Source organism: Pristis pectinata, chromosome 14 (genome assembly GCF_009764475.1).
Source record: "Pristis pectinata isolate sPriPec2 chromosome 14, sPriPec2.1.pri, whole genome shotgun sequence".
Lineage (NCBI taxonomy): Eukaryota > Metazoa > Chordata > Chondrichthyes > Rhinopristiformes > Pristidae > Pristis > Pristis pectinata.
In genome coordinates, this window is record NC_067418.1 from 19,811,575 (window position 1) to 19,824,330 (window position 12,756).

General features: G+C 36.9%; 1 protein-coding gene across 1 annotated transcript in view; it reads left to right on the forward strand.

Annotated features, from left to right (window-relative positions):
- cstpp1 (centriolar satellite-associated tubulin polyglutamylase complex regulator 1) overlaps positions 1 to 12,007 on the forward strand; it is a 210,860-nt gene extending 198,853 nt beyond the window's left edge. The window contains exons 8-9 of the mRNA XM_052029624.1: positions 7,783 to 7,846; positions 8,874 to 12,007. Coding sequence (XP_051885584.1) covers positions 7,783 to 7,846; positions 8,874 to 9,027 — 218 coding nt within the window. The 3' untranslated portion in view covers positions 9,028 to 12,007. The remainder of the gene's footprint in view (positions 1 to 7,782; positions 7,847 to 8,873) is intronic.
- Positions 12,008 to 12,756: the final 749 nt, after the last annotated feature.

Genomic DNA, 12,756 nt, shown 5'->3' on the forward strand with positions numbered 1-12,756 from the left:
GAGAGGCAAAGAGCTAGCCTGAATAGCTCTGCTGAGAATAGTTTAAGATTACTGTATGATAGTCTTGCTTCTCTAAACAATTGACAGGAATACCTTCTAATGGATCATAAGCTCCTGGGAGAGTGTGCTCGAGGGATGATTGCTGTTGCAGAAAGTCCTCATGGTTGTGGAGTGCTTGAACCTGTACATGAAGGCTCTGGCTGAAGAGCTCACACTGTAGTTGTTTACTTCATACAAATTCTGCAACACTGTAATAGCTTTTAAGGAAAAATCTATGAAGAAGGATTAAGCAAAATGTTATAACCCTCCTCTTACAAAAGTGCATTGGATACCAATCTCTAAAAGGCAGCCGAGCAAAAGAAAATGTCTGGATACCTCTTCCACACCAGCAGTTTGATCCAGATATCTTTTAAATAATATCTATTATATATTAGGCATATGTTGATCTAAAGACTCTTGTCCATATCTTGCATAAATAACTTGCAGTCCAGTAACACGGTAGTTACTGTTCCAACACCATTCTTCACATATCTAAGCAATCCCAGTGTCAATCAGTCACATCAGTGTTCTCCAAGATTAAAGCCAAGAATTAAAATTACAGTGGCAAGTGCTGTAAACCTGCTGGAACTCCTTCATCTGTGAGGGAAAACAAATACAAGCAGTTTTAAATGATAATACATTGCTGGGATGGAGCAACTTTTTTCTTATTTTATGTTGTTTATAAAGTTTGAACAAAAGCCACTTTTGATACATATGAAGAGTTTAGTACATATCCATCACTGAAAAATTAAACCTGATGGCTGTTGATGTAAAGGCTGGAAACCTGCATCATGGTTATCACATCATTGCCAAGAATAGTTAAACAAGTTTATTTTCGAAATCAAGCTTGAAGCACGATTAGATTGTAAAATAGTAGCTTTAATATGTCACCATAATTTCCCCAAATGTTATGAGTAATACTGCAAGAGAAATCAACAGTATACATTGAAAACTTATTTTAGATATTTACAATTTTGGAACTACAAGAGTTTTAATTGGGAAAAGTATATTTGTACCAAGAGACATTTATAGTCAAGGTATAAAGTCAATAGTCTTTACCATACAAAAAACTGAGGAACCTTGGGCGTACAGGTGTTAAGCATATAATTATCTCAGCCTGCATATCCTCAATCATTTATGACTGTCTATTGGTCTCAATGCATGAATGCATCTTGGCTTATTATCATTTCACCTCTGGCTAAAGAGTAGTTCAGTGACATTTTCAGCAATTATACTAGTTCAAAATGGATAAAAATGATGTGTGACAAGTAGCAAAAAAATTCCCTCTGACGAATGTTTCGAAGCAAGTTGCAAAGCTCCACCTTTAAAATGATTTTGCTTGAAATAGCTCTTTCTGTTTTCCCATGGCAACCAGAGGAAGTCATCTCACCTAGAATCTTAGGTTTGAATCAGTCATTTATTATAATTGTTTGGGCATGTTTTATGTTTTAATAAGGGAACCCGTAGTCAATTGGTGTAATCAAGTGTTTGAATCAGATCAGTGATAACTAATCTTTCATAACACATGGTGGATTATGATTTGTAGATGAATGAGAAGCAAGATTCATCTTGGCAATCTGAGATACTGTTTTGGTCTTCTGGTGGCCTTTTACAGCATGTTAATGCTTGCTCTCTCAGCCAATCAAATTGTTCTTTTACAATAAAATTCTTAAAATATTGGGTTTGCCTCAAACACAGGCTTGTTTTATGGGAAATTTATCACTCTCTCAGTTGAATGCAGAAGGAAACAATATAGTGTAATATAGAATGCTATTTCAGAACAACTGTGACACACATTTTAATGCGAGATTTTTTTGGAAATGCTAAATCATTGCTATCTGGAATGATTTTAAATATAATATTCATTATAGACAATCTTATATTGCAAGCAAAGTGTCTCTGATTACAGAATCTTATTAATTTGCAGAGAAGTGTTGCAGTTTGCAGAGAGCATTAAGTACCTAGAATATCAGGAAAAGGATTACCATTGTCACTCTTTGGTAATCTGTTAAACACTTCTTTTAAGAGCTACTTACTAAATCATCCAGCAATCACTCACTTTATTAGGGAATTCTTGACCAAATTCTTAATTTTAAAAGTTTAACTACTACAAATTATAATAAAGATGCAAATGTGGAAGACATTGCAGTGTATTCTGATCTTAACTCAAAAGTCAGTATTAAACTTTATGCTCTTCAGCAATAAAATCAGCTGATTGAAGTGAAAAATTGGGCAAACTGTAACAATAGGAGGTCTGTTTGACAAGTTGGTTAACTGTAAAAGCACAAGAGGGGCTGATTGACCTCCTCCTGTGGCATGAGATTCTATGATTTACTATAATAATAAGTCCATCTTATAGAACAGAACACTACAGCACAGTACAGGCCCTTCGGCCCACAATGTTGTGCCGACATTTTATCCTGCTCTAAGATATATCTAACCCTTCCCTTCCACATAGACATATGAATGATAGAAAATGGGACTAAGAGTCTCTTAAGTGTCCCTAATGTATCTACCCCCACAACCTCTGCCAGCAGTGCATTCCACGCACCCACCACTATGTAAAAAAAACTTACCCGACATCCCTCTTTATACCTTCCTCAAAACACCTTAAAATTATGTCCCCGTGTTAGCCATTGTTGCACTGGGAAAAAGTATCTGACTGTCCACTCGATCTATGCCTCTTATCATCTTGTACACCTCTATCAAGTCACCTCTCATCCTCCTCCTCTCCAAAGAGAAAAGCCCTAGATCGCTCAACCTATCCACATAAGATATGCTCTCCAATCCAGGCAACATCTTGGTAAATCTCCTCTGCACCCTCTCTAAAGCTTCCACATCCTTTCTATACTGAGGTGACCAGAACTGAATACAATACTCCAAGTGTGGTCTGACCAGAGTTCTATAGAGCTGCAACATCACCTCGTGGCTCTTAAACTCAATACCCTGACTAATGAAGGCCAACACTCCATATGCCTTCTTAACAACCCTATTGACCTGCGTGGCAACCTTGAGGGATCTATGGACGTGGACCCCAAGATCCCTCTGTTCCTCCACTCTGCAGCTTCGGAGTGACTGACTCCTTGTAGCTCTTGCCTATGTACTCCTCAGTATCCCATAGGAGCCGAAGGTCATCCAGCTGCAGCTCCAGTTCCCTAACATGGTCTGTAAGGAGCTGCAGCTGGATGCACCTCATGCAGATGTAGTTATCAGGGAGACTGGAGGTCTCCCAGAACTCCCACATTTCACAGGCTGAACACACCACTGACCCTGGAGCCATTCTCACTGCTCTGCACTAAAGGGAACACCAAATCAAAGAAAGAAAGAAACGTACCAGAAACTTACCTTCGCCTCTTCTCTCCGAAGCCTCTTGAACCAAAGCCTCAGCTCCCCACTCCAACACTGGCCACTTGCACAGTAGATAAAGCATGTTTAGATCTTTCTGAAGTATGAAAATTTAATGCCTCTATCCCTTGGATACATGGATTTTGAAGTTTTTTCACTTCACTGAAGGCAGCAATCCATTAGAAGTTAAATAAGTTGGTGTGCTTTATGATCCTGAATTTTGCTATTGTTAAAGTCCGTAAATGTTTCTATCAGCTTAGTTCATTTACTCTGCTGCCGTTCTGGGTCAAATATTTGACTTCGGGTTGCATTCCTCAACTTGAAAGTGCATCGTGTAGAATGGCAGTCCACATGTTGGTACAGCATTCCTTCAGACCCAAGGGGGTCATAACTTCCTATTCAGATAGATGTATATGATTTCACTTTTATAAGAACATGTTCTAATGGTCTGAACAGTATCCTCCTTCAACACCTTTAAATCAGACTGATTTACTTATGCAATGTGTTCTAATGAGAATAAAATGATTACCCAAGTTTAAAAGTCATTTAATAGAATTGAAGCATTTTTGGATATGTTAAAAGGTATACAAGATATTTCAAGACTTCCAAAAGTTAAAGATTTGTGGGATGGAAACACTGAAATTTCTTTCACATCTTTTCTATGTCTTGATACAAGCAAAGGTTTCTATGAAGTGGTGCTTTTAAACCCTTATCTCAAAAGGCTTGTTTTGAACATCCTGATCCTTGTAAGGATATTTATCACAAATAGAGTTAACTGGATTCTACTGCAATAGTAAACTGAATTGACGAGTGAATTCTCACCTACTCGAGAGATCTGTGGGTGGTTGTGCAATTTCACGACATCCAATTTGGTTTAATTACTTATATGGGATTTGCAAATTAGAGTCAAAGGGGACAATAAAGGATGTTTTTTTTTCATTCATCCAGAATTACAAAGGATACTTTCATAATTTGTTTGTAAAATTATTTTATGGTTACTTTTTGTTTTACACAGTCTGATGGCTGCCCATCAGTTAGCAACAAGTCTATGTACAATATAGTTACAAGGTAATGATTTATGCTTGGTGGCAAAAATGTTCTGATTTGTTACTTACTAACTGTATCACTGAATTGAAATCAATTTACTTTTAATTTGAAATCTTTCTCTATAATTCTGTAACAAACAGGTTAAATTCCTTTACCGGCACAGCCTTGTGACTTTTACATGGTGCGTTTACAATAGAGCTGATGTTCGGCTCTGTCACATGGATCTTTGACATTCACAATTTTATAATAATAGTAATATTTTAAAAGGACTCAATAGTTTCTAAAATCCAATTTAGCATAATCTTCATTAATCCAGTTTAAAACAACTGTGCTTTTGAAATATGAATTTAGTGTGGCAAACCTGATTCATTCAGGGCAGAATATATTGCCATGGAATTCATGGAAAGTGTCAATTAAATTGTCAAGAATTCTTTAATATTGCTTAGGTGACAACAACTTCTGTATTTCCATGCATCTGCTTACAAGCATGGAAATCCAAAAGCTCCTGTCACCTGTTCACCATCAGTTAGCAGGCTACACTCCAACCCTCATGGGGCAGACACTGGTTATAAATGCTCACTGGTTTCAATGGAAGGAAATGGCTACAAGAGTTTCACCAAAATTTTTTCTTTTGGTGTAAAGTACTTGTACTTAGTTTAAACTATGTTTCTTAACAGAAGGTTTTTTTTAAATCTAATGAATGTTACTTTAGATTTAATTAAAAACATTTAAGACTCATTTCAATGATATAAGTGATTTAGCTTCTGGGTTTAAGTGTTTAAATGTTTGAGGTTCATGAATATCTTTGAATTTATCAGCAATTTTTAAAGTGCTTTAAATAGTCTTTAGCAGTTTCAGTTAACTGAGGGTTGCAACTACTAGCTATTTTTTTTCCTCTTTTTTTTAAAAAAACAATTGGGTGGTTGTGTTGTCCATCCAATACGATCCCATTACAGTACAGAAGGTCCTTTCACTGCACAGAGTCACCTGACCATCAGCATGGACCTGATGGGCTGAAGGGCCTGTTTTTATGCTGTATGACTCCATGATTCTTGTCAGTGGTTTATGGATCTGTATTGATCTGTACTGACAAGTTGCTAATTTGTCAGTGGTCACTGGGAAAATTGTGAAAGTTAGGTCCATATTTTTCCCCCCATATGTCAGCAGTGCTCACTATTCACTGCAAGATCTGGGTGACCAATAACTATCCAGGCAACCCCAATGTTATAGCCATTCAGATTATGGAAATTACAGAATCTACAAATCACTACCCAAAAATTTGAAATGTAGAATAAAATTTTCCCTTTGAGAATGTGGAAGTAAATAAATAGACAATATTTTTTCAGCTTGTGTTTCTTGACATGTGCAGATGACATAGCATTGCACTATGGAAAAAAAATCACAATAAGGGCCCTTTTCTAGGAATGCAATCCCCCTCCCCCCCCCCGCCTGCCCCCCCCCCTCCCCCACTGCCTTTAACGTGGGGAGGCCATCTGTACAGTGAAAGTTTGGTTATTCAGCATTTGTCAGATTTAGCAGATACAGGTTAAATAAATATGCCGAGTACCTGATGTTGGCCCAGGCACTGCCTAGCTGCTGTTCTCCCTTCAGTCTGGCTGCTGCCTCTAATGCCAGTTACTGAAGTGTGCCCATTAGGTAGCAACAAATAACCAAGTTTTACATTTTTAAAATTAGAAAACAAACCAAGACAGTCAAAATATTTCACATCAGTAATTTTCTTGACTTTTTTTTGTTCCCCTGATCTTTTTGCAATTCTCTACCACACAGGACTACAGAGACCTGCTTGCTTAGTATATCCAAGTGGGAGCAATGGATTTCTGATACTAAAGGAATGAAATGATATGGGGATAACGAGGGAAAGTGTACAAGGTGGAATAATAGTCATGCCCTTGTTAAATGGTGGAACAGGTTGGAGTACAGCCTACTCCTATATTTTGGATTGCATTTTAGAAATGAGTTATAAGGAGAGACTGGATAGGCTGGGGCTTTTTCCCCCCCGGAGCATAGGAGGCTGAGAGGTGACCTTATAAAAGGTATATAAAATCATGAGGGGCATACATAATGTGAATGGTCAGAGTCTTTTTCCCAAGGGTATGGGGTGTCTAAAACCAGAGACCATAGATACAAAGTGAGAGGGAAGCAATTTAGAGGGGACCAGAGGGGCAATTTTTTTCCCCCCCACACAAAGGGTGATTACTTGCCAGAGGAAGTGGTAGAAGTGGGTGCAATTACATTTAAAAGACATTTGGACAGGTACGTGGATAGGCAAGGTTTAGAGGGATAGGGGCAAATGAAACTCAATCAGGTGAGCTATTTAGTTGGTATGGATGTTGAGCTGAAGGACCTGTTTCCCTGCTGTATAACTCTATTTTTAAGTTATTTGCATTAATGTATTTGACACTAATGCTAATTAATAAATTTCTTCCAATACTATCAATGATAGTGTAAGTTTCTTAGAACAAATTAAAATAAGTAAGATTCCACATGCAGAGCAGCATCTTTATTTTTCCCCTGTATTACTATTCAAATAATGCACTCCCTGAAAGATTCCTGTTTCTACACTTTGTACATTCCTTTCTTCCCCTTCTCTATTCTCTTCATCTCTACTTCCCATCTCCTCCTTTTCCCCTCTCAGGGAAGATATGGCCCGATGATGTTATACCACAATCTACAGAAATTACATTTGCATGGATGCCTGTCAGGTTTTCTTTCGCCAGTTTACCTCACTATCAGGAAGTTGAATACTGATAAATGCTTCTGAAGATTACAGTGCCATCCAGTGACAGAACTTGAGTAAATGCAAGGAAATAAAACGGGCATTTTCAGGAAAGAAAAAAAATAACAATTCCATTGATAATTACTTTTCATTGACTAGGAATTTAATTGCTTTACCATTGGTGTCTGTACCTCCAGCAGCCAAGGCCTTAACTCTGGAGTTCCCTCCCTGAACCTCCCCCATCTCTCTTTCTTCCTTTATGACAGTTGCTGAAACTAACCTTGTTGGCAAAGCTTTTGATCATTTGCCCTGGTATCTCCTTACATGGCTCAGCATCAGTTTCATCTGTAACACTCCTGTGTAGTTTTAGATTTTTAGCATCTACACCGCAAGTTCTTATTGTCAGCTTTGAAGACAGTTAAAGATGTTTTAATGTTTCAGTCATTTCCTATTATAAATTTCCCCCACCTTTCCATCTAGATAATTAAATAGAGAAGGATGATAAAACATTTGTAATGTTTTTAAGCTAATCCTAGCTGAGAAAAAGTTAGTTTTTTTAAACTATAGATTTAGAATTATTTGAAATAATATGTTCTATATTGCTATGTTTACAGGAATTGTGCCGAATAAGGGAGAACTTTTTAAAGATTCAGAAATGGACCAAGAGCTTGAGAAATTGTACGTGAGAGATTAACTGCATGCTAAACCTACAATTTTATCATTTCAATTTTCTGTCTTACTGGCACTGAATTCCTTTTCACCTTGCAATGACATTCCAGTGTGAATTTGTTTTTAACCAATATATCAGACTCTAGTTTCCTTCTCACACCTGACTCCTTGCAAGTAATGTTGGATGCATATTTTTACGTACACTCAAGTTGCCCTCAACTGAACTTGGATGTGTTTCAGATTCAGCTAATTACTTTGCATTCTGTTAATGAGGGACCAAACTGCTGCTTTGGTTCCCTTGTTTGGAAAAGCACTATTTCTCAAAGAAACCAGTACATGAGATGCACCTAGATTTTTTTTTTGAATCATTTTACACTTTTAAAAGATTATATGTTGTCCATTAAAATGGTTTTTAAAGTACTCTTCACAAAAGATTGCCCCATAGTTGAGTTCTTGTTACTGGGGGCTGGTGCCTCCTTATTGTCTCTGATTCTATTAGGAGAAACACTGCAGCCTTAAATGTTAATTCACTCCATTGCACTAAAATACACCGTAATATTGATGTCATTCCATCTTTGGAATGTACCTATGCGATAATAATATGAATGAGTTTAACAGATATTTTTGTTCCGTGTGACAGATGATTCAAAAACTATAGAAAAGTAACATTTGGTGGGAAAATATAGTGGATTACATTGCCTATTAGATGATTAAAGTCTTCAAGAGAAGCCCAAGAATGAATGCAGAATCTTTTGTTCACTTTGTTAAATTTGAAGGGGAGCAGTGTGCCTTTGAGTTTATTCAATCAATGGATTTTAATAATTTACTGTTAATGTTACTTAATCTCATGATCTAATTTGGTGATAAAACATGTCAAACTACTCCTCCAACTTTATGGTTTTGTTTTATTCAGCTTCCCATTTTGTAGTTTAGACTGTACATTTAGGAGATGGGGGGGTTGATGAATCTATGCTTACAGGGACATAGTGGCTTTCATATTGTTGCAAATGTTTAATGTGTTTATATCTGTCGGCAGTATTGATCACATACTCAGTAATCCAACCACCAGTACTCCTACACACAAGGAACCAACCCGAAAAACCACTCATCGTAAGACTTTGCCTCATCGTAAGAAAGTGGACATTGAGAGTGATGGATCAACTGAAGAAACTGATTCCTCTGAAAATTGACTCCATCTTTGTATTAATTTCTCATTTCATTGTAAAATCTTCAGTTTTACTATGTTTGTTAAAATGTAAGTTTGAATCCAAATTGGATTAATAGGATGAAGATTGTCTATTTCTGCTACTTTTCCTAAATTAGTATTAGGTCAACTCAACCCAGTTCTATTTGAATCTTGCGCAAGTGAAAAAAATATCTGGAGATGATACTGTTAACGGTGAAAGGCTGTAAGAAATGAGTTAAGGGCACTGTGCTGTGCACCTAACCTGTTCTATTCCTTATCATTGAGCTACATCATCTTGATAAGAGGAAAAAGTAAAACCATTTCTGTCCACCTACTTTGGATGGAATACTGGAGAGTCAGAAATCTTGGCTCAACTGCAGCAGTAGAATCACAGTGGAATGAATCCTCACTGTCTGAACCTAGAAACTGATGATGCATCTCAATAAAGCTCTGCTCAAGATGTTTCTAGGTATAATGACCATTCTCATATTATTTGTCCTATGGTCAAGAGAGTTTGTAAAGGAATTCTAGTATTGTAACTAACTCAATCACCCTGTAGCAATCAGAAGAGGAGATTGGTTTCAGCAGTGACAATGTGTAGTTGAACATCATTTGTCAATGGTAACAACTTGAAAAACTGATGAGGGCTAATTGTTGAGGGCTTTCATTCTCAGTAAAACTTATCACCTACAAAAGAGATCAAAAACTTAAAAGAAAGTTACAAAACTCTCCACTTAATGTGTCAGCAGAGGTGAAATTCATTAAAACAATAACTTGATTAATCGAAAAAAAATTTGAACAGAACAAAAACTAGCCAATTAATCCAGAGCTTCATATATGCATATCGTTTACCCAAAATTTTCTGATTCAATTCATTTGGGCATGTGCTGCTTGTGACTGCTCAGTTGGAAGTATTAGCAGCTGCCATGTTAAGTGCAGCTGAATTGAGTGCAGATTTACTTTGAGGTTTCAGATAAAATTCACCTCTACAGTGAAAACCACAGCATTGTAAAAACAAGCCAACTATGCTACTACATCGTAAATTGAGCGATTAAATAGTTCTCTGATTTCTGCATGGTTGTCAGATATTTCTGCCATTAAACAGTACAAGATTTAGTTTTTAGTTATATTGCTTTATGGAAAGAAATAATTATGATTCACATGAAATATTCTCCCAGTGTTTGTCAAATTACTGTTGTGGCATTTTGGAAATTGTCTCAGAATATAGAAATAAGAACAGATTTTGAATCAAAATATCAAATGTGTTTTTCAATTGAAAAACAATGTGCTGAATACTTTCTCTTATTTTAAGCTCATATCTAAACTTATGGAGTTGCCCATTTCATCAGTTTACAAAAGTGAAGAGATTATTCTTGTGTTCAGTCTCATACAATTGTAGCCATAGTCTCATTTCCTTATCCTGATTTTGTACTAAATGCCTTGGTATTCACCAAATTCAGTTAGTTTCCAAACTGAGATGTGTTCGCTGCCAACATAAGTGTCTTATTTTTGCTGACTTTCTGTATTTTTGTTTAGAAACCTATTACCGGGTTGTGTTTACTCCATACAGATACACATGATAAAATGTGAGAGTCTACACCTACTAGGTAACACATTGCAGCACAAATCTGGTCCAAACATTCCATGTTCAGTTTTATCCTCCACATGAGCTGTTATGCTAATTAGAGTTGCAATTCTTCTGCATGCACTCATTATTTCCTCTACATACATAACAATTTTAAGTGTCCATGGCCTCTATTTCAATCACTAATTATGAAATGCATCCCTTAACATTCTCTATAAAACAAATTTCCAGCTGCTCAGTCCACCCTTTCATCGTTTTAAGCAGGTCTATAAAATCTTTATCCAATGAAAACAAATTTAAACTCATTACTCCCTCATTACTTCAATGATATAAAATCTAGAATCCCCTACGTTCTTCTCCAACTCCTACCCATCATTTTCCATAGCAATATTTTTAGTTCCGTGAATCCATTTACAAGCGTATTTTAATTACATATGCACTGCTGTCCAAAGCTTTTGCTGACCATCAACTATTCCTGCCAGATTTTTCATCACCTTTAGTACCTCCTATGGCAGCAGCACGTTGTCATCATATTTCCTAGTCTAAACCAAATGTTCGGCTATTGTGCAAGCATATTAGATGCCGAAGCATTGTTGCATCCTATTTACCAAGAAAATACAAAAAGCCCGGAAATAAATCTTAAAGTAGCCAGTGACAATCATTGTATTTCTCTTGTCTTTCTTTCCTTCCTTACCTTTTTACCTGATTGCCACATGTGGATTTTGAAAGATAAAATAACATTGGACCTGACTGGTAATCCATATGCTCACAAATGTAATTTTATATTTGCTGTTCTGTTCCAATGCAAGTTTAATTCACTGCTAAATTTTGCACATTAGTGAAATGCAAATGCACTAAAAAAGGAAAACAAAGAAATGTTTTCATTTATACACTCCCTCTCATATTCCTTTCAAGACATCCTAAAGCACTTTAAAGCCAGTGAAGCATTTTAAGTGTAGCTTCTGATGTAATGGAGGAAATCCAATTTGCACAAAACAAACTCCCACAAACAGCAGCGTGATAATAACAAACTCCCACAAACAGCACCAGAAGATTTGATTTAGTAATGTTGAGTGACTACAACTATTGGCTTAGATACTGGGAATGACTTCTCTACTTTCCTTTGAGAAGGCATCATGTGATCTTTAAATCCACTGGACAGACCATGTGATAGGCTTGGTTTAATCTGTCATCCAAAAGACAGCATCTTTTCTTCAGTACTACATGTCCTAGTACTAAGTATGATTCTTAAAACAGTTGTTGATGAGTCAGGTCATAAGGAAGACAAAGGGAAGAATCAACAACCCTTGCACCAGCTATCTGCTGGAGGAATTCATCAGGTTGAGCAGCATCTGTGGGGAGAAAGGAATGGTCGACATGTTGTGTCTTGATGCAGGGTTTCAACTACCACCCCCCCCCCCCCCCCCACACACACACACACAGACGCTGCTCAACCTGCTGTGCTCCACCAGCAGATTGTTTGTTGCTCCAGATTCCAGCACATGCAGTCACCTGTCGACACTTGCACCAAGTCATTTTCAATGGGAGAGCAAAGTAAACCAGTAAGATACAATGTTGTCTTCTCTGGTGGAATTTATTCTGGAAATTAAATTTATTTGAAAGCATGTTACAGCAAAGATTTTTTCTAATATTTTGCTTGGTACAGTATGTGGACCATCCTTTTTGACTTAATTATAACACTTCTGTACAAGCATGTTGGAAGATAATTGTAAACACAATCTTGAAATAGTCCAAGTAATTTGTCTTTCATAAATGACATAAGCTTTGCTTTATGTACAAACATGCCAAGCAAACCAGAACCCACAAAATACATGTGAACAAGACAAAGAATTTATTCTCCATACAAATCGGAGGTGAAGGAGGAAGATGAGGGTAGTTATAAGAGTGACAGTGAAGCACAAGCTGTTCACATTATTTCAATAAGGGAATCCTGAGCAGCAGTGTTTACCTAGGGTACTTCAGTGAACTGCTGGCAAAATCATAAGTGGCATAAAATCTTCATGCCTTCCCTGCAATGCTACTGTCAGGGGCAGTTATATAATAAACATTCACCTTGACAAGGATACTCTCATCCCATATATAATTACCTTAAAACAAAACTCAAGTCACTTCTCGGAATACTGATGC